This window comes from Miniopterus schreibersii (assembly GCF_964146895.1).
Source record: "Miniopterus schreibersii genome assembly, chromosome: 4".
NCBI lineage: Eukaryota > Metazoa > Chordata > Mammalia > Chiroptera > Miniopteridae > Miniopterus > Miniopterus schreibersii.
The window spans coordinates 74,583,529-74,604,835 of NC_138105.1; the positions used below are offsets into that span (position 1 = coordinate 74,583,529).

General features: G+C 53.3%; 3 protein-coding genes across 4 annotated transcripts in view; 1 reads left to right on the forward strand and 2 right to left on the reverse strand.

The window, feature by feature from the left end:
* NCAN (neurocan) overlaps positions 1-2,239 on the forward strand; it is a 26,136-nt gene extending 23,897 nt beyond the window's left edge. Inside the window, exon 15 of the mRNA XM_081135539.1 lies at positions 1-2,239. This exon is cut by the window's left edge and continues 327 nt beyond it. The gene's annotated coding sequence lies outside the window, so the exon portion shown is untranslated.
* Positions 2,240-4,295: 2,056 nt separating this feature from the next.
* Positions 4,296-12,943, reverse strand: HAPLN4 (hyaluronan and proteoglycan link protein 4). Its single transcript, XM_081134122.1, has 5 exons — positions 11,792-12,943; positions 10,833-10,950; positions 10,218-10,580; positions 8,362-8,694; positions 4,296-8,014 (listed from the first exon to the last, which is right to left on the reverse strand). Exons 1-5 carry the CDS (start codon positions 11,792-11,794, stop codon positions 7,623-7,625), a joined length of 1,209 nt encoding a protein of 402 aa, XP_080990248.1. The 5' UTR covers positions 11,795-12,943; the 3' UTR covers positions 4,296-7,622.
* A 139-nt stretch (positions 12,944-13,082) lies between these two features.
* On the reverse strand, positions 13,083-19,592 carry TM6SF2 (transmembrane 6 superfamily member 2). Of its 2 annotated transcripts, none has more exons than XM_081134124.1 (10): positions 19,368-19,592; positions 17,712-17,815; positions 17,199-17,296; positions 17,026-17,129; positions 16,547-16,629; positions 15,947-16,071; positions 15,662-15,763; positions 15,261-15,353; positions 14,529-14,648; positions 13,083-13,591 (listed from the first exon to the last, which is right to left on the reverse strand). In XM_081134124.1, the coding sequence occupies exons 1-10, from the start codon at positions 19,460-19,462 to the stop codon at positions 13,385-13,387; spliced, it is 1,131 nt and encodes a 376-aa protein (XP_080990250.1). In that variant the 5' UTR covers positions 19,463-19,592; the 3' UTR covers positions 13,083-13,384. The 2 variants fall into 2 exon arrangements, with proteins under 2 accessions (XP_080990250.1, XP_080990249.1); XM_081134123.1 differs by having other exon boundaries at positions 15,662-15,766.
* Positions 19,593-21,307: the final 1,715 nt, after the last annotated feature.

The window sequence follows — 21,307 nt, forward strand, 5'->3', positions numbered from 1 at the left end:
GGTGCAGCCATGTGTCTGAAAACCCAGTTCTAGTCAGGCTGGACTCTGGGAGAATCTCTCAGTGGAGGGAAGCACAATTGGCAAAGATCATTCTTTGCACTGGTTTAGTCTTTTGTTGGCAAGGCTAATTGCCAGTTGTTGAAATGAGGCTTTGATGAGGGTGCAAGAGTGTATGTTTGGATTTGCACTAAGGATTTACTTTTCACACCAGAGATTCAGGCTTCGTAAACTGTCACATGTCCTAAATGCAGCCTGACGCCTTTAGTGAAAGTCACTGGCTTTGGGAGTAGGAAACTACATGGAAGCACACTGCTTGAACTTGACGACTGCTCTTCCATTACCTTGGACTTGAACCCAAGTTCAGTCTTTGGTCTTGGTGGATAAACAGTGTTGAACTCCTATGTACTGAATTTTAGGAATGTTTTTAGAACAGCTTCTTTCCATGCCCTCAGAGTTAGGGGTCAGAATAGTCAGGGCAATATGTGGGCAATGAAGGGAAGGTACTGCTTATCCTCCCAGGTCTTGTCCCAAAGCTGAGATTTGGTGGTTCTGCATGTGTGGTGAATCACACACACACACACACACATACACACACAGATGAGAGGATATTTAGGGCTTGACAAGCCCAGATTTCTTCCCCCTCCATCTCTCAGGGAGACAAAGAGCCTCCTTCCTGGACCAAGGAGGTGCCAAGTTTTCTAGATCAGTGCCCATACCCATCCCTCAAGCAGACATTGGTAGTGCACAGCCCTGGGTCCTACCCCTACACCCACCCCGTCCCTGTCTCCATCCATTGCCTGGAAGACTAGAAATGCTTAAAAATTGAAGTAGTGACATCTGCTTGCAGTCATGTTGTAGAGAGAGGCAGTGTTGAAACTGAAACACACACACACATTTTTCTCTCATAGTTTTTTTTAAAGCTTTTTTTAAGTGGGAAAGAACTCACCTGGCCTTCCTCCCCCAATCTGCAACCTATAGAAGGACTTTCCAAGCTGAATGCCAGGACCCAGCTCCCTGATCTCTAGGAGGAAAGATCCACAGCTTTTCCTCCATGTTTTGTCTACTGTTAGCCCCTCCAGTCTGGGTAAAAATTTTTGGATTAGTGTTGAAAACCACAGTGAAGAATGACTTGCCAGCAGGGGCAGGGAACCTTTTCTCTGCCAAGGGCATTTGGCTATAACATCATTTGCTGGCCATACAAAATTATCAACTTAAAAATTAGCTATGAAAAAAGCTCCTAGGTTTCTTGAATTTCAAGTCCTGCCTGCAGTTGCCTTGGCAGGGCCAGACCAAATGATTTTGCAGGCCTTTTACAGAGCCGGCCGGGTGTTCCCCAACCCTGCTCTACAGGAAAGGGAAATAAGCAAATATACTGTCCATCTGAGGGTTCAGCAGAGAAAGGAATGTGTTGACTGAGCCTATATCCCTCCTGGGAAGTAATAACTATAGTTGACAACTTTGGAGTAGGTACCATACTAATAACTTACACACTATCTCCTTGAATCTTCTCAACAGCCCATTGACTTAGGAACCATTATGTTCCCATTTTACACATGACAAAACAGGCTCGGATAAGAGAAAGACACTGGCTTGAAGTCACAGCTAAGAGGGAAATAAGGATTTGGTCATGCCTCTGCCTGACTCTAAACACTGCTCTCTACATTGGGGAAGGGATTGAAACATGATTGCGCTCCTTCCCACACACAAAGATTGAGAAGCGCATACTAGACCCTCAGCCTTGACAGGGTCTTCAGTCTTCCCTGCTATAGACATTGCCCACTGTTCTACCATATGGTTATCATTGAGAAAGCCCAGGGTTATAGGTTTGCCTTCTTGCTTTGATAATTCTTGGTTTAAAAAATATAATAACATCTTCAGTCATCCATATCATAAAAAATTTTTCCTTTGTTGGGGGGGCTAGGGATGCAACATTTTTGGGGAGGGTCTTAGTTTATGCTCCCTGACTTGGTCCCCTCAGCCCCTTGCCCTGCCCCTACCCCAGCTCCATGGTGGGAGGGTCTCTGGTCTTTTCGAAAGTGGGTGGCTTGTCTTTTGGTCTTTTCCTTTGGGATGTGTGTATTTGTGTGTGCCACATGTGTGGCATGCGTGTGTGCGTGTGAACAGCGTTGGGTTCCACTGGTTTTGCTGTGAGCTGCAGTGTTCTGTGGGTCTGTAGTATCTGACACTGTGGATATTAATGTACTACTTGGACATTTTAATAAAAAATTTTAACAGTTCAACATGCCTGTCACCTCCTGACACTGTCTTCATTCATTCACTCAGCAGGTACTTACTGAGAAGCTATTATGAGCTGTATACTGTGCTGGGTGCTGAGGAGATAGTGGTAAATAGGACAGACATGATACCTGGGAGGTAGTCAGGGAAGGCTTCCTAGAGGAGGCAGATGAGATCTAAAGGAGGAGTTGCATTAATTAGACAAGGAAGAGAAGAAAGGAAAAGAGTTTCAGGCAGAGGGAAGAGCAAAGGCAAAAATCCTCTTGCAAAAGGGAACATGGCTCATTTGAGAAACAGTAGAGTGACAGAAATAGAGAGTAGAGGGAGGTGAGGGCAGAGAGGCAAAAGATGGACTATTCATGGCCATGTGGACTGTAGTGAGGAGTTGGGGCTTTATTCTAAAAGTGATAATGGCAACAAATACCATAAGCCAGGTCAAAAGGCAAATGCCAAACTTAGAAACAATTTTCAAACAGAGGTAAAGGACTTCTTGTCTTCATAAATAAAGAGCTCCTACAAATCAATAGGAAAAAGAAAGCTTAATAATCCATCAGCCAAGTGTGCAAAGGATATGAACAAAACATTCACAGAAAAAGAAATACAGATGGCTCTTAAACTACAACATATGCCAAACAAAATAACACACATTTCGCATCAACACCAAGATAAAGAAGAGCATATTTTTTAAAAAGAGAATAAACAAATCTACCAAGAGAGGAAGCTTTGCATAGACCAATGATGACAATATACCTAAACTGACAGTGGTTTATGATTTACTCAACCACCTGCACCTAAGATCAAAGAGGAGAATGTTCAGCTTCACACATAAGAGAACTGCAAGTGACAACCACAGTGAGATACCACCTTCACTTATGTTGGCTAAGGTAAAAAGTGATAACACGATGCTGGGGAGAACGTGTGGAGACAGCAAGTACATCTATTACTGATGGGATATATATTGGGCCCACCTCTAAGAAGGGGTGGAGATCACTGTCAAAATGGCAAGTTTTGACCCCTTGATCAATCAACTGATAGCATCCTCCAGTTGTACTTGTGTGAGATGATGTGGGTGCTTATTACTAACAGCAAAATATGGGAAACTAAGTGTCCACAGGAGAGTGGCTGTAAAAATTATGGTGCAACCAAACAATGCAAACTCTGCCAACCTTCAAAAAATGTTTTGGGGGAATCCTTACATGTTGATGGAAACTATCTCAAAAATACATTACTAAGTAAAAGAAGAGTTACTTTTAAAGTGCATATGGTACACAAATGTTCATAGCAGTGGTGTTACTCACAAACTGCCAAAAGGTGGAAAACCCAAATGCCCACCAACTGATAAAATGTGGTCTGTACATACCATGGAATATTATTCGGCCATAAAAACAATGAAGCACTGATACAAGTTACAACATGGATAAACCTCAAAAACATTAAGCTGAGTGAAAGAAGCCAGACACAAAAGGACATATATTGTTTGATTTCATTTATATGAAATATCTAGAATAGGCAAATCCATAGATGCAGAAAGTAGATTAGCATTTTCCAGGGCAGTGGGGGGAGGAAAGAATGGGGAGTAATTGCTTAATGGGGGGTGGGCTTTCTTTTGGGGTGATGAAAATGTTTTGGAGCCGGATGGTTTGCACATTATAAATGTGCTAAATGCCACTGAATGGAACACTTTAAAACGTTTACAATGGTGAATTTTATGTTATATAAATTTTACAATATAAGAAAGTATATGCTGCCAACATTTGTGTAAAAGTGGGGGAAAGAAACATATATGTATGTCTGCTTGACTGAACATAAAACAGCTCTGGAGGGACAGGTAAGGAACTTTGTATGTCTCTGGTAAGTAAACTGGGTGGTAGAGGATGGGGGGGAGGGGGAAGAGGGAGGAGAGGGAGGAGAGAGAGAGAGAGAGAAAGAGAGAGACAGAGACGTTTTTCTTAATATCTGGCTTCAGGGAGTGTTCCATCCCTTAGCTGTCCTCCTGGTGGACCCTGGTGGGCTCCAACAGTGCAGTGACCCCAGCAGAAGGGAGGTTCCCTCCACCCAATCATCCACCAAAATCCCAGGGACTACATCTCATTGGTCTGCATGGGTCCAAGTCCATCCCTGGACCAATCAAGGCTGCCCAGGGAGATGGGCCATGTCATTCATTGGCTGAGCTGGAAGGGGGTGGAGTCAGTTCCTCCATATCTTATGTGAGGAGAGAGTTACATACACACCGGAAATCAAGGAGCTAGAATGGTGGGAGAAAGGATGCCAGCCGGGAAAAGGCAGGATGAAAGAACTCCTATGCACAAATCTCTGGAAACATGCCCCTCACCAGTCCCCTATTTGAGGAGGCTAAGGCCCAGCTGGAGCCCAAGGCAGTCTAACCAAGGAGCTGGACTCTGCATTTAGAGGAACGGTTTGCGTCTGGAAGCTTGGTCAAGTCCGGTATTGAAGGATGAGCAGTTACATCGACCATCTTTTACCACCAAATCACACTTTTTTCTCTTGTCCCTTTGTTTGTATCCCAGAAACTCCCAATATTCTTCAGCCCATACTACCCCCACCCCACTCCACCTATACTTTGGGAAAATTTGTAACCTCTCTGCCTTCCTGAAGCGGGAACTCCCCATTCAGTTTCACACACTTCCTGCCTGGGTATTAAGAGGAACCACTGGGTTTGTCAGTGACCCAATCACGACAGGCCTGAGCAGGGCCAGGCTCATCGGGGTAGCTCAAAGAAAAGTGGGGGGGGGGGGCGGATGGGCAAAGGGAGAGGAGACTGAGGAGTGGGATGTGGTCCTGAGAAATGACGGGAGACTTCTGACTGAATTATCATCAAGTACCCCCCACTGGGAAACATTTTGTCCACCAAACTGCATTTTGGTTTTTTGTGATTTTTTAATCCTCAGTCAATGATATTTTTTTCCATTGCTTTTCAGAGAGAGTGGAAGGGAGGGAGGGGGCTTGAAAGAGAGAGCGAGAGAGAAACATCGGTGTGAGAGAGACACATTGATTGGTTGCATCCTGCAGGGGCTGGGGACCGAGCCTGCAAACGTGGGCCGACACACTAACCACTGAGCCAAACTGGCCAGGGCCACCAGACTGCATTTTGAAGTTAATTATTCACTGGCTGCCTCTTTTTCTTATTCATAAAAAATAAAAATAAATATTGATCTCTTCTGTATGCTTTGAACTCACTGGGACCTCAGAACAGCCCTGGTACAGAGAAGGAAATAGGCTCAGGGGTTTTGCCACTTGGTCACAGGCAGGATTAGAACCCAAGCTAACCTGGTTCCCAACCCACAGATGGGTTTCCTTGAGATGGATGGGACAGTAAAGAGGGCTCTAGGAGGGTCCTCAGTGCTACTCCAGGCAAGACCATAGAATTGGGATTTCCCATGGCAGAGTGGTTCTCTACACTGGGGAGTTTGGCTGGGTCCTGACTTCTTAGCAAGAATCTCCCCTTAAGCCCTGGCCAGGGAGCTCAGTTGGTTAGAGCATCATCCCAATACACCAAGGCTGCAGGTTTGATTCCTGGTCAGGGCACAAAGAAGAATCAATCAATGAATGCATACATAAGTGGAGCAAATCAATGTGGTTTCTTTTCTCTCTCTCTCTCCCCCCCTCTCTCTCTAAAATCAGTAATTTTTTTTTTAAAAAAAGAATCTCCCCTTAAAACCTGGAGCTCAAAGTGGATTTTGAGGTTTAAGACATTCTATCTCTCCTGGATTTCTAAGGAGAAAATTGGGGGGTGGTGTTAGGGAAGGAGAGAAGAGCTTGGTGAGAATGGGGATGGGATCTTAGAGAGGAAAAGGGGAGCCCAGTGCTTGCACAGCTCAAAGGGCCAAGGCATGCCAGTGCCTGGGTTTGCTCATTTGTACAGAGGCAATGAAAACACCTGGGTGTCCCAAGGGTGTGCTGTGCACAGCTGCTGTCTGGGATATAGTTAACGTGCAATTGGAGGGTGTCCAGCAGCTCCAGAAATCCAGCCCTGTCTAGGGAGGCTGCCTGCTGCTGAGCCCACCTGGTGAAGGGGCAGCCAGTAAGCCCTATAGGGTGCAGCTCCCGCCCATGGTGAGAAGTTCCTGAGAGAAGGGGGGGTCTGTTGTCATGGGGATGACATTAACAGTCTCTATGGTGACAACTTGGTGGGAAGGGCCCTGCCAACAAGGAAAAGCCTAGGGAGACAGGTGTTCTGTTACCTCACACTCCAGTTTGGTCTCCATGGCAATAGGTGTGGAACTTGGAGGGTGGCAAGGAGCTGGGGTGGGCCTGGATAAAGGGCAGCCTGTTTCCATGGTGAAAGCAGAACCGAATGTTGGTTCACTCTCTGGACAGTTGGAGGGAGGGTGGTCTCCATGGCTGTTGGCCAGGGTGGGGACAACTGAAGTGGAGTTGTAGGACTCTGGGATGGGAGTTGGTGAGATGGGGAATGTGTGGTATCCATGGTTACAGCTAGAGGAGGGAGGCACTATCTCCATGGGTGTGATTGACAAGGGAAGCGCTGTGTGCCTCTAGGTGACAGGTAAAAGCTGGGCTGGTGACAATGGGAAGTGGGGTGGCTTGCCTTCGTAGCATGGATCTTATGGGGCCCCTGTGTCCTTAGGGATGGTCTCTTTGGTGACAGCCAGGAAAAAGGAGGACAGGTGAGGGTGGACTTGCCCTTCCAGAGAGATACCTGAGGGTGGGGCAGCCAGTCATGCGAGCCAGTTGGGGCGTTTCAATCTGTCTTAGCAGTGACAAAAGGTAGTCTTTTCTGAAACTGGAGAGATGGGGCTGTTCTCGATGGTGACCTGGGAACTTGGTCTGTTACTGTGAAAATTTCAGGGAATGTGTGTGTGTGGGGAGCAATGATAGGAGTAACCAATTTCCAGGTCACTGTGGGGAAGAGGACAGGAGCCCACAGGTCCACCTGTAGAAATCTGTGGTTTTTAGTTTCTCTACAGGTGATGGGAGGATGGTTCAGTTGCCAAGTGACTGTTAAGTCTTCAGTCTCCAGGGAGATGCAGAGGGCATGCGGCCAGTCTCCAGATAATCTCAGGGGTTTCAGCCTCCAGGTAACCACAGTGGTTCCGTCTGTGTCCAGGTGACCTTAGGAGGAGTAGTCTTCAAGAGATCTTGGGGTCTGTTGTCCTTCAGGGGGGTGTCTGCTCTGCTGGAGAAAGTCAAGAGGAGGAGGGGAAATCCACTGTCCGAGAAAGGGGAGGTTGGTCTGTGTCCAGGAGCCTCCAGGGGACTTGTCTCCTTGGACTGGCCAGTCTGGGGGTGTGGTCAGTGATCATAGAAGCCTGGTCAGCCTGCAGGGTACGGCAGGAGGCGTGGTCCGTCTCCAGGGGACAACAGGGAACTCAGCCAGCCCCCAAACCCCCAGCCCTCCGCGCCGGGGCCTAGACGCGCAGTGGGGTCCAGGCAGCCGGGTCACGTGCTCCTCCGGCCCAGCCGCCGCCTCCGGCCCAGCCCCAGCCCCAGCCCCCAGGAGCTGGGTCGGGTGCGCCAGGCGCGCGGTAGCAGTAGACGCCGAAGAGTCTTCTCGCAGGGTCGGGAAAGCCGAGGCTGCGGACGCCGGGCCGGTGGCCGCCACAGCGCGCGCGGGGGTTCACGATGGGGTAGCGCGCGCTCCCATCTGCCAGCCAGCCTGCGGTGCAACGGTCCAGCAGTTGCAGCTTCCACGCGGCGAAGAGCTGCCCCACCTTGGCCACAGAAGCACCGCGCGCTGCACACGCACGCGCTGCTCCAGAGAAGGGGACCGGACGCAGGGGCTTCAGAAAGAATACGCGTCCTGAGGGGGGTTGGGGGAGTGGTTAGAGCCGCTCTCCGGACCTGGCCCCCTGGAGATTCAGGACCCCCCCCCCCCCCCCCGCCACCCTGCAGCCTAGGACGTCAGCCTCGAGATTAAAGAGCATCCCCTGCCCGGCTACCCGGCACCCCAGCCTAGGCGCGAGCAGCGTTGATTTACGCGGTGTGGCAGTCTCAGGGAAGGGATCTCCTGGTCTGTCCCCCAGAAGGCAAGGGTGGGAGAGAGGAAACTGGGGATGGGGTGGGAAAAACAAACTGAGAGGTAGGGGGACCCGGAAGGGACATGTCTCAGGAGGAGAGCGCGTCTTCCCAGGGGCGGAGCCTACGCACCCGGGAGGTTGGACGTGAAGCAGAAGGCGTCGTAGCGTTCCCCCACGTTATGGCGGTAGCCATAGTTGCGCACGCCCCCGGAGGAACCTCCGCCAACCCCAGAGCTGCGGGCCCCGCCCAGGCCGCCGCAGGGCTCCCGGGGCTGGCTGACCGGGTACTGGACCGAGCCGTCGCGCAGCCAGCCGGCGTTGCACCAGTCCAGGCCGTCGCGCCAGGCCGCGTGTAGCTGCTCAGCCGACGCCAGGATGCCATCCTGCTCAGCGCATGCGCGCTGTGCCTCTGTGAAGGTCAGCTTGTAGCGGCCTCCACGCGGGTGGTAAGGGAAGACCACGCCTGGGAGGACACATAGGGGTCAGCTCAGGTTCCCCAACCATCCCCCACCCACCTGACATCTGGGGTGTCCTGTGTCTCTTCAACCTAGATCTTCTAGTCCATCCCTCACTCTGGTCTCAGACCTGACCATGCTTTTCCCAGCTCACACCCCTTATGGCTCCCTTTGCCTTAAGCTTGGTTCACTTGACCCTCCTTAACATACTTGACCATGTCTACCCCCTTTCCACCGCTGGAGACATTTGCTCATGTTCTTTCCACCTGTTGAACTCCTATTCATCCTTCAAAACCCAGCTCCCACAACCCTCCTCCATTGTGCTTCTGACATTCTCTCCCAGCACTGGGGCCTTCCCTCTAATCAAGCCCTGAGTCCACAAGGCTGGGAATGTCTATGTGCTGGCTCCCCCACACTGGGAACCCCTCAAAGGTTGACCCTGGGCAAAACTCCCTTTGATCCCCAGCATTGTTCAGGGCAGTACCTTCCACCGTCAGTCGTTATAACTCATCCCTCATCAGATTCGCAGTCAATTCAGCTCACGAGTGTTCTGTCTGTGTTTGAAGGGCGGACCTTGGGGGTGAGTTGGGTACTCTCAGCAGATGCAGGAAGGAGACAAACAAGGGGCCTGGGAGAAGACCTGGAGCCTGACAGACCAGGATTCAAGTCCTGGCTCTGCTACTCATTATGATATGCCCTTGGCAAGGGTCTAACCTCTCTGAGCCAGTTGAATCATCCTCAGGGGTTTCGGGAAAATTAAATGAGAAACTCCAGAGAGCTCTTTACCAAGTGCCTGGCATATAGAAAACACCCAGTGAAGGAGAACTGCTGCTATTATTGTTGTTATTTGCTATCATTGGGAAGTTTGGCAAGTGAAGGCCCTAAACTCTTTCCAAGCATCTTCTAAATGACTGAAGAAGGCAAACCAGGTGGAAGGGAATTCTTCAGATAGAAACACCACCTCCCAGTTCCACTGTCAGCCAATCAGAGCACCCCCAGTCTCCCAGCCAGAGATGGGCACATGACTCAAAAGCTGGGTCCAATGAATGACAACTCTGAGACTCTAGCACTTCTAGAAAATCAGTTGCTAAGCTGGGAGGGTGGAAGCCTGCCACGAATTTTTAGTATCATCAGAGGAAACTTGCAAGAGGAAAACCCATCCAGTGAAGCAGAGCTGAGGGACGGATTCCTGACATGGTGTGAGTGCCTGGATCTCACTGTGCCTGAATCCTATTCCAGGGTTTCCCAACATCATCATTATTGGTATTTTGGACTGGGTCATTTTTTGCTGTGGAGGACTGTCCTGTGCTTTGTGGTATATATCACAATATCCCTGGCCTTTACCCACTAGATGCCACCAGCACCCTTTTAGACATTATAGTGTTCCTGGGTAGCAAAAATCACTCTGAATCAAACTCACTCCACCAAGCTTCTAAAATCCTTCAGGCCAAAGATTTCGTTTCTCTTCCTTGCAATACCCTCCCCTCTCCTCCCTTAGAAATGTGTCTCATCCTGCCCACAGATTGGTCACCTTCCAGGTCCAGCTTGACCATGCCAGTGTCATCTTCTAGTTCATTGGTGACCTCGCACTCATAGTGCCCATAGTCCTGCAGCGTCACATTTCGGAGAACCAAGGAGGCGTCCCCAGGACCATCGCCCTGCAGCTCTGCCCGCCCGCGGTAGCTGCCAAACGCCCGGTGCTGGGGGCCCAGCGCCACGAAGACATCGGTAAAGGCCAGCGGCTCCACCACTTTAGTCCACTTGAGGCGGACACCTTCATGGCTGTGGATGGTTGCCTCGTAGTGGTAACGGCAGGGCAAGACGATGGTGCCACCCCGGTGGCTGACTACCTGCCCGGGCGCTGTCTGCACCACCACCGAGCCCGACTCGCCCTCTGTGGGCGACCAAGAAGGGTTCAGAAGAGGTCCTAGGGGTGGGGTGGGAAACCTAGGGAGGGGGGCCCTGGAAGGGGATGTGGTTATTAAACTTGAGTGGGGGTAAACCAAATGGGTAAAGGGGCTCAGGGAGGAGAACTGGGAGGGGGAGGAGCTGGGGTGACTGTGGCCTTCAGGAACGCCCAATCCCCCCACCCCTACCCGGTCCATGCACCCTGGCGATCACACTTGGCCACTGCTCACTGACTTACCGAGCACGTGTACGACCTTCTTCCGGCCGCGCTGCGCCCCCGCGGGGGCCACAAGCAGCAAGACTCCCCAGGCCGCAGCCCAGAGCGCGCAGGCACCGAGGGCCGACGGGGCCCACACCTGGGGGCATCGGGCACTCAGTCCAACCTCCTGGCCTTTGCCGTTAGGAAGACTAGCCCCTTGGCCCTCCTCCGCAGCGAGAACTTCTCAAGTGCCACTCTCATCCTCGGCTAGGGTCCCAGAGGAACCTGGCTGGCAATGCCCCCCGTCCCCATTCCCTCTCCTGCGACCTCCTACCCTCGCTCTAGTGCAGAGCCCACGCCCCTGAACTCACCTTCCTTCAGTCCCGCCCGATCCCCCAACCTCAACTCGGAGCTCGGAGCCCCGCCCCCTTCTCTTTCGCGCCGGAGCAGAGGGAGCGGGAGGAGGGAGGAGCCGGAGCGGCGGCGGCGGCAAGGTTATTCCTGCGCCAGGAGACTGCAGCAAACCCGGCGGGGTGGGGGGCGGGGGCGGGGAAGTCGTGGAGAGAGGGAGAGACACAGAGACACAGAGAGACGAAAGAGAGAGAGAGAAGGGAAAGGGACAGAAAAGCAGGGAGAGATGAAGACGGGAGAGAGAGCGAGAGGGAGTAAGAAGAGGAAGAAAAGTCGGAGAGAAACATGCAGAGGGAGAGACAAAGATGCAGAGGGAGCGCCAGAGACCGAAAAAGAAGAGAGAGCGAGAGGAGAGAAACACAGACAAGAGGGAGACGCTGGGGTAGCGAGAGACAGAGAGACTCAGAGAGGAAGAAAAAAGAAATCAGGAAAAAAAGAGGGAGACGCAGAGAGTTCGAGAAGGAGGTCAGGAGACAGAAGGGATGGGAGAGGGAGAGAGACTGGAGAGAGAAACACGGAGGGGCGTAGAAACAGAGGCAGGATCCCAGAGAGGGACCTACCCGGACCCGTGAGGTGGCCCCACTCACCATGCTGCCCGTACGGCCGGCGCCGAGCGGACCCTACGCGCCAGGACTGCTCTCCTGGCACTTACAGGAAGGACTAGGCAGGTCTCAGCGGGCGCAATCCGGGCGACTGCCTGCAAGGGGAGGAGGGAGGCGGACAAGGTGGCGAGGGTAGGGGTGGGGGGTTGTTAAAGGGAAAGCGGAGGCGCGAGCTCCGCGGAAAGGAAACCCGGGAGCGGGCGGGGGAAGGAACACGCTGGATAGCGAGAGCAGAACCAGTTCCCTACCCTTTCTGGCTGACTGTAGGCCCGCGGAGGAACCTCTCTGGGGCTCAGTTTAACCATGTTTAAAACGCAGGAGTCGTCCACCTCAGATACCCTGCGTGGGCAGGGAGCTGAGTAACCGGAGAAAGGGGCCTGCAGGTCTGTGTTCCCCGTTTTCCACTGGGTGCCCATCCCGTTGTCCTGGGCTCTGGTATGGAAAAGGGGCTCATTCTGCGTGGTGGGGGCCCCACAACAGTCACCCACTCGTGCAGCAACAGACCCAAATCCAACTCTGCCCCTCACCCACTCTGAGACCTTAGAAGACAGCTTGGTCTCTCTGAACCTGTTTCCACCTCTGGGACATGGAGTACTGATTCTTTGGTGAAGGTCCAGTGGCTAGACATACAATAGATGCCTAATAAGTGTTGGCAGGGGTGAGGAGCAGGGGAGTCTGATCAAGCCCCTGACCCTTCTCTGGGTCTGTCACCCCTGAACCTGCCTTTCACCCAGGTTCAATAATCAAACCAGGAAACAATGAGCTCTTCCCCCAACCTCTTGACTGCCTGCCTCCCCAGGCTGTTTCCCCAAAGTACGAGCCAACCAGACAGCAGAGAAAGGGTTATGGGCTTTGTGCTTGAATTGGCCAGGGCTTGGTTCCTAGCTCAGTTGCATCGGGACGTATGACCTCAGACTAGGACCTTCACCTCCTGCAGGCTCAGTTTCCCCATCTGGAATATGGGATGAGATCCAGCATATTATAGTATGTGAGGTTAACCCTCAGCATGGTAAATAGTAGGTGCTTAATAATGGTGCCATACTATTATTATAATTCATCAGGCTCTTGTCCTGACTGTGACTTCAGGCAGGTTCTGATCCTCCCCAAGCCTCTATTTTCCCCATTTGGAAAGTGGAGCTGTGCACACCAACCAGAGGCAGACTTCTGCTGTCTGGCACCTTCAGCTCCTGACAATCACACTGGCAGTGATGGTGGGCCTTTGTGGGGTCTGAGAAGATAGTCCCTCACCCCTGCCCTCTGAAACACTCAGGCAGCAACATTTTGGGCATCAAAAGGGCTTTTAGTAAAAGGATCCATGGGGGTAATGGATAAATTTGGCAAGGGAGTAAAAGAATCAGTAGGGGTTAGGGACCAGTGACAGCTGAGCGTGGCTGTGGCCCTCTGTCTGAACACCTGGCTTTTGGGTCTCTCATCCCACCCGCTGGCCTTGAAACCACCATAGCCAAAAACAAAGACACCAGGGATGTACCTCCTGCTTCTAAAAAACCCAGCCCATCCTTCTGGGGGCAGGGCCAGCTGGGTGTGTTAAAGGAGTCCTGGGGAGTCCCATGGGCCCCCTCAGTGCTGCTTCTTGTGGGAGGCTGGGGAGCCTGGGTTCAGGCGCAGGAAGAAGGCTGGCCACAGCAGGCAACGGTAGGCCAGCAGGTGGGGGCCCAGCGCATACAGCATGTTGCACACGAAGAAGCAGGCCCAGGCATCCTCTGGCACACGGTAGGTGAAGGGTGTGCGCAGGTGCATGGAGGCACCCATGTGCGAGAACTGCGCCTGATGGCCACACAGGGAGGATAGATGTCAGGAGCTGGAAGAGAACCAGTCCCAGCACCACCAACATTCCATCCTGGGGAGCCCAGAGGGTCCCCGTCCCCATCTCGCTGGCTCTGCTGACCTACCTGTCTCCCCTGTCCAGTCCATCTGTCTGTCTCTAAATATCCCTGTCCCTACAGGTCCTGTCTGTCCTTGTACATCTGTCTGTGAGCTTCTCCCCAGCTGCCTAACCAGAACCATGTTCACTCTGTCTGCTGGACCCTGCACCCCATCTCTCAAACCTGGGTCCAGCTCTTCCCCACCCCAGGCAGCTGCCCTTGACACAAATCTTGTTGATTCTACCCCATAGATGTCCTCCTGGTTCCCACTGCTCTGACCTTGGCCCAGCCTTTATCATATCCCATGAGGAACCCAGAAATACCCCCCCCCCCGCACACACACTCTGAGTCCTCCACTGTTCAGACACCACCTATAGCTCTCCATCTTTCTACACACAAGCCCCCAATGTCAGAGTTCAAAACCCTCAGCATCTAGCTGCCAATTTCTCTTGCCTCTGCCTTTATCACTGCCCCCCTCTGTGCCTTTCCTTATGCTGTTCCCATTCCTGGAATGCCCTTTCCTGCCTGGAGAACTCATACTCATTTGTCTAAGCCCAGTTCCTATGCCCTCTCTTTTAAGAAATCTGTCCCCTCTGTAATTCCTCTCAGCCTCTATCTCTCCCTCTCTTCAATCCTGACCCCATAGGGTTGAGGGGAATCTGTGTCTGGCTCTTTCTTCTCAAGGCCAGGGAATCCTGGGGTACTGAGCTGGGGCTAGGCCTCTCAGGGGCCCAGCACCACCCTGCTCAGGAAGAGCACAAAAGAAATTGATGGGTAGGCAGCAACTTTCTTCCTATGTACCCACTCTCCCTCCCCCCCAACACCCTACCCCACCTCACCTGGCCGATGGCTCCAGCAAACACCAAGGCCCAGTCAGGCAGCCAGGAACAGCCAGGGAAGATAAGGGCATAGGCAGCCAGGCCATAGAAGGGTAATGCATAGAACATATACACCAGCATCTGGGGGCATACAGCCAACAAGATGAGCAGATGCTCCAGATGGATCTCCCGAGACCCCTCAGGAGGGGGCGGAGGATCTGGCTAGCCTCTGACCCCACCCAGGATGGAGGCTCTCTGTATATCCTACCCTGTGCAACCTGCACCTCTGTTTCCTTTTGGGATCCCCCCCATGCCTCACTCCCCCCACATACCCACCAAGCCCACCCACCTTAACTCCTGGCCAAAATGATCAGCTACATGATGGTCATGTGATTCAAACCTGGCCAATCAGAGACTGCCTGACACTTGTACTTAAGCTCTGGGGAGATAAGGACTCACGTTCCTCTGGGGTAGCTAAGAAGTGCAGAAGGAAGCCTGGAGCTGCTCAAGGCTCTCTCTGCCATCCCACAAAGGGGCCACCTGGGAGTGGAGCCCATGCAAGGAAAGCAGAGCCCAGAGACAGAGTTCTCCTTGAGCTCCCAGATCCAGCCATACCTGAGACTATGCCTATACTTTTTTGATAGGACAATAATTCCATTTGTGCTTCTGCCAGTTTGATTTATATTTTTAGCACCTGCTTCAAAGAAGCCCAGTGGACCCCTACGCATGACAAGATCATGGTCCTTTCCTCACCTGCACCTTTGGGTAGGCCACAGGGTCCCGCAGATATGGTTCATACTGATAGATATAGACAAAGCAGGCATCTGTGGGGCAGTCAAGCACCACCTGGGGCCAACAGACAGACCAACAACTCACCTCAAACATCCCTCCCACAAGAAGCCTTCTCCCAGGCGAGGCCCACACCCCTCACTCTGCCCTCCCCAGCTCCAGAGTCAGCTCAGACTCTGGAGCTGGGGAGAAGGCTACAGGGAGTGGGGCTTTGTGATAAAACACTCAGGTCAGACTCAATGAAGAACTTCCCTGATGATGAGATGGGAGAGCAGTGACCCTTTTGCATTGAGTAAACATATGTGGGAAGGGAAGGCCAGGGAGGGAGGCTGAAGGCAGGAGAGGGGTAGACTAGCCAGACTCACAAGGCCCCGGAAGAGGGTGAAGAATCCAGCAAGGATGAGGTATATGACGAGGGCCAGGTCAGCTGGGCGCTGCAGGAGGCCCTTTCTTTGCTCCTCCTGCACCTGCTCATGGGAGAGAGACTGTGAGAAGTTGACAGTCCAACAGGCACTCCATAAAGGCTCATCCCTTCTTTCCTAATGACCAAGGAGATCCTTCCAACGAGATAATGTTTTTGACCAAAAACAACTCAAATGGGGGAGACTGAGGTAAGTGGACACAGGCCTGTCTGGGGGCAAGGTACTTACTACATTGGGGGTGCAGTAGGTTGGTGCCCGGGACTGGTTGAAGACCCTTATGCCAGCCCAGCATGGGACCAGCACACAGGGGATGGTAAGGAAGAAGGCAGGCCTGATCTCTGAGCCGTATTTCCCTGTCATGGTAGGAGAGACAAGTAAACTTTACTAAGGATCTCCCATGCCTGGGTGGGCCCTAATTTAGGTGGGCCACGCCAGAGTCCCTGAATGGAAGTCACAATTCACAAATACCATACTTGCTCAAGCTTTCTTTTTCCCTTCTTTATTTTTTTCTTTTTCTACTTGCTCAAGCTTTATCACGTGTGGTTCTCCAGTGCCCACAAGGTGATGTCCATGCTCCTTAGACTGGCCTACCTCAATTTACCTGATAACACAGCTCCTACACTTTAGCTGTTCTTGGCTCCCCCTGGAAACATCCCTCCAAGAAGAAATGGGGAGAGGCAGGCAGGCTGCTGGCTTAGGCCATGCATGGACAGGCATGTGGGGCCCCCTGCAGACCTTGGGGAGGGAATGGAGGACCCAGTGTGGGTTCTAGGTGCAAGGCAGTGACCCAGCTTGGGGAGGTGGGATTCCCCAAAGCCAAGTCCTTACCAAGGATGTTTCCTGGGAGAAACACCAGGATGCTCATGACGAAGGACCCCAACCAGTACAGTCCAAGGTTCCGGTACCTCTTCCTGGGTGGGAAATGAAGGGATGGCAAGTAGATACCCATCCCTGGTCTTAGACCACTAGCCAGGACCCAGGGTGCACCCTGGGCTCCCCAGCTCTGGGTCTTTCCCAGTTTTGCTCAGGATGAAAGGGACAACAGAAAGTTAAATGAGGGAATGAACAGTCAGACTCTCTATCCAAGGACAGAAGTGGCTACCCAGGTGCACAGTCATACGAGAAGAGAGCCGACCACCTCTGTCACCTGTGACATTCCCCAGAAACTTCTCCCAGCCACACCTGGCTGGAGCCCTAAAGAGGCCTCGGAATTTCCCCTACTTCTGGCTCCACCCCAGCCTGAGACCCCACATGATGACTTGACCTGCTTCCCAGGGTCCAGGTGCTACCCCACCCATCCCTCGCACCTTCTGCAGATGGCACCAGCCATGGCCAGGTAAAGGAGGTAGTGAACGATGCCATCCCAGTAGCAGATGAAGACTCCGTGTGCAGTGCGCAGGTATGGCTCACCCTGCAGAGGCAGGTGCAGGGCTCAGACAAGCAGCCAGGCAGGGGGTATCCCAGACTGACCCCTACGTACCTCTTTGGTATAGAACTCCATGAAGCCCACTATGTAGCCATCTTCCTGGAGAGCGATAAGGAAATCTACCACCGAGGTGAAGGCAAAGACTGCAAACACTGCAAGAAGAGTTTCAGAGCAGTTCTGGGTATGGGCCGGGCCTGAGGCTGTGGCAGGGACCCAGATCCAATCATTGACTCTTGACCCAACTACTCCCAGTTCCCATTCCACAGGTCACATGAACCACAACCCTCCCTCAAGCGGAGGCATAATCCTTGCCTTTGGGGTTTCCAGTTTGGGAGATGCACTGTTCCTGCCTTCAGGAGACCCCAGAGTGATGAAAAGACAGTTCCTGCTCTCAGGAGCCCCAAGTCTGAACAGGAGGGCCCTTTGAGGTTCCCCAGTCAATGGGGGTTTTTCATTCTGAAGTTCTCCAGTTGTATAGGAGCCCTTCAATGCCCCCCCCCCCACCAGTGTGATAGAGAAGCCCTTGCTCACACAATTCTCTTCCCTACAACCTTCCCACTGACTCACCAGCATAGAGTGGATCGTAGTACATGTCCCCTCGGGACAGGCTATAGATAGCCACAAAGAGCTGACCCAGGATCAGGGCACTCATCAAGGCCACCCCAAGGGGGCTGTGAAGAGAAAAACCAAGTCAGGGAGGCCAGACCCAGTGCTGAGGCCCCATCCTACCCTGGTGAGGGCAAGAGCAGACTCCAGGAAGCTCCAGGTGATGAGGCTGAAGCACCTGTCCATTCAGAAAAGCCCTTCCCTTACACTGCCCTTTCCCATCACCTGGCTTTTACCCCAGCTTTTTCCGCCTCCTGGAAATTCCTTCCAGATGGCAAACTTCTACCCACCCTTCATAGCCCATCTACATTGTTCCTCCTCCAGGAAGCCTTCTCTGACTCCTCCGAAAAGAGTATTGCCGGACCAGGTAGACAGGGCATCTGTCAACCCCTTCTGATTGTATGATTTATCCCACCACTTGCTGATATATTTGACTCAATTCGCTCAGTCATTCGACAACACTGAGCCTCTCTGTGGCCAGACCCAGCGCCCACGCCTGCCAAATGGTCTCTAGTGCCCAGCTCTGTACACCTACCTCACTGTATGAAGCTCCTGACTCCTCCCAGCTAAAGTCCACCCCACCCCTACCCTGATCTGTCCCGATTGACCTGATAAGACAGGTCAACCAGTTGCATAGAAGCCAGGTTTCCAGGAAGCCCCCAACACTCGGCAAGGCCCAGAGAGGGCAGATCTACCCAAGGTCACACATTCTCCCCTTCCCTCTATTCTCTGCAGAACCCTACCTTCTCTGGAATCCCTCTAATGGCTAGGATCCCCATTCCTGGCCCCATCTGACCAACAATGACAATTATAGTAATCAGATGGGACCGTACCAGATTCTGTACACAATTCGTGATCCTTAACTCTAACTATGGGATGAGATTTAGGATTATATTCATTACACAGTGAAGAAACTGAGGCTCCCAGAGGCAATCTGGAACACTTGAGGTCCAGAGGGTTGGAGCCAGGACTTTATACACAAGGAGCCAACCCCATGGTCAAGACTCGCTCCAACCCATTCTTGGTTGAGCTGGGTTTAGTAGTGTGAGGGGTTTTGCTGATGCCTGGTGCCCAGTGGCTAGATCCACAGGACCCAGGGCTAAGGTTAGGAGACAGAGACAGGGAAGTTTGAGGCATGTATGGGGAAACTGAGGCTAGGGACAGGGTAGGCTAGTCCTGAAGAAAGTCCCAGGCCTTAAACAGGAAATGGAGGCACTGCCTGGTAGGGGTGGTACAGCAGAACCTGTGTGGCAAGAGCCAGGTCACCAGGGCCTTATCTGGGGCAATACTTTGACCCTTGGCGACTTTGGAGTCTATGCTGGGCACATCTCTGGGAAAACCCGAGAAACCTCCAAAACCCTGCCCTGTGTGTGGGTGCTCTGCTTCTGAAAGTTCCTACTCCCCCGGTCACAAACGTCTCAGGGGCGCCCCCAACCCCCAGCCTCGGGGTCCAGCGGAAAGAGGACTCCCGGTTGAGGGTTCTGACCCAGACCCCTGGCGGGAATGGCCAGGGGCTCAGGGTTCGTCCGGAGCCAGCCCCACCTGGGGTGCCTCCTCTCCCCCGCGCCTTCCACGCACCCCAGCGCGGCCCGCTGTCCCCCGCCCCCCCGCACGCACTGTGAGAGCTCCGAGGCGTGGTTGAGCGCGTAGGACACAGGGACGGCGCCAAGCGACAGAGCCGCGATCTTGCCCGCCAGCGGCGGGATGTCCATAGCAGCGGTGCCCCGACCCCGGCACGGCCCCTCACGACCTCCTGGGCTCTGGACTCCGCCGCCGCCGCGCTTCAGGGCGGGAGGTTGCCAGGGACTCGGCCCAGCCCGGGCCCGCCCCGCCCCGCGCAAAGGTCGCCACAGCGGCTACCCTGTCCTTTTGCGGTCTTGGCCTCCCCGCGTGCTCCGGAGGCGCCTCCGAGGCCCTGCCCCTTCGCATTGGCCCCTCCCGCTCTACCCCCTCACCGAACTGAGAGCGATCCTCAGTGGCAGACCCCGCCGCCCAGCCAGTTTCCCTCTGAATTAAAGGCTAGATCACAACGCCCGCGTCCTGCAGATCCCGGGCTGGCAACTTTATTCAGAGAAAATTCGTTCTTCTGCCCCGTACTGCTTTTCTACTTTCTTCATCCTAAGGTACCGGTGTCCCAGCCTCGACTCCCGACTTTCCCCAGACCTCCCTCCACCCAGGATCAAGTGGCATGGTTCTTGCGCGGCGAAGGAGGAACCAACCTCACCACTTGGGTGCAGTTCCCTTCAATGTCCTTGGATTTGAATTTTCACTCGGAGGCCACAGACTTTACAGTCGGAAGGCCATCTCAGGGCAGCCGGCTACAGCCCTGGGTTGGGGTCCCTTGAAGGACTCTGGAATTCCTTGCTCTGAGAGATCCTTATAGTCAGGACGCCCCGCGGGCAGCTAGGACAGGGTGGGAGGGGCTGCTCACGTGGGCGGGGACAAAAAGAGGCTGGCTGAGATAGTGAGGATGGAGCCCGTTTGGTGAGAAACTCCTGGCAAGAATAAGCAGTAGAAAGGAAGATCCTGGGGCTGGGAGGGTTCTGAGCAGCATGGAAGCACAGCGGAGTCCAGGGAGAGATGTAAAGGGGGGAGGAGGGGAATGGACCTGGGGGGGGGGGGCTCTGCACAGTAGGGAATTAGGTGTTTGTCACTATCTCCAACCAGCCTCAGGCTCTCACTCCTGTAGGAATTACGGCTACCAGAAACCGTGTGGTGCCGTGCCCACCAGATTCCTTCCCCCAGGGGTGGAGAGGGGGGCACACCTGGGGTTAGGGGGTGATTGAAACCCTCACCCCTTTTCTATGCAGCCCCTTGACCTTGTGCCAGCTGGGTCCTATCTCTGTCTGAGCCTGGGTGACATGATCTTCTGGCCTTCCCCAGGTACCCCTTGCCCATGGGGTGAGGTTCAGGTTTCTCTGGGCTGACCTGAAGCTCCAGCCTGGTTTCTTGACTTCCCCAACTCTGGCAGTGCCAATAGCCCACACATCTCTTTCCTGTATACAAGATGCATCCTGGTATATTTCCTCACCTTTTAAAGCAGAACCCAATGTCCCCTCCTCCAGGCAGCCTTCAGGGCCAGCAGTGTCTAGTTCAGCTTAGTCTAGGGGCCTGGCTTTGCACCCCAGGTACAGGAGGCACTTGCAAACACACATACATACTCAGCATTTGGAGACCTCCTTTTCCAACTCTCCCAGGACATGGAGGTAAAGTCCATGGGCTGAGTCTGGTTAGCCTCCCAGTCACTGAGAATTCAATGGAGGCGTGACCCTGACCTGCATGGTGGGGTGCCTGGGAACCGCTGGCTGCCCACAGCTCCCCCCCTTGCTCAGGACCCCAGCAAGGGTCACCTCTTTGCCCGACCTGAGCACAGCATCTATGGAAGGGGAATGGTGGCATGTGTCACCCAATTTGTGCTCTCCTGTTGAGACCGTCCCAGTCCCTGAAGCCCCCATCAAGACCCTGCCGAGGTCACCTGCACCACAGCTCCCAGTTTCTCCTGACAGCATTGATCAGTCTCAGATTGTTAGGGGTTCACTGCCACATCCCCATCCATC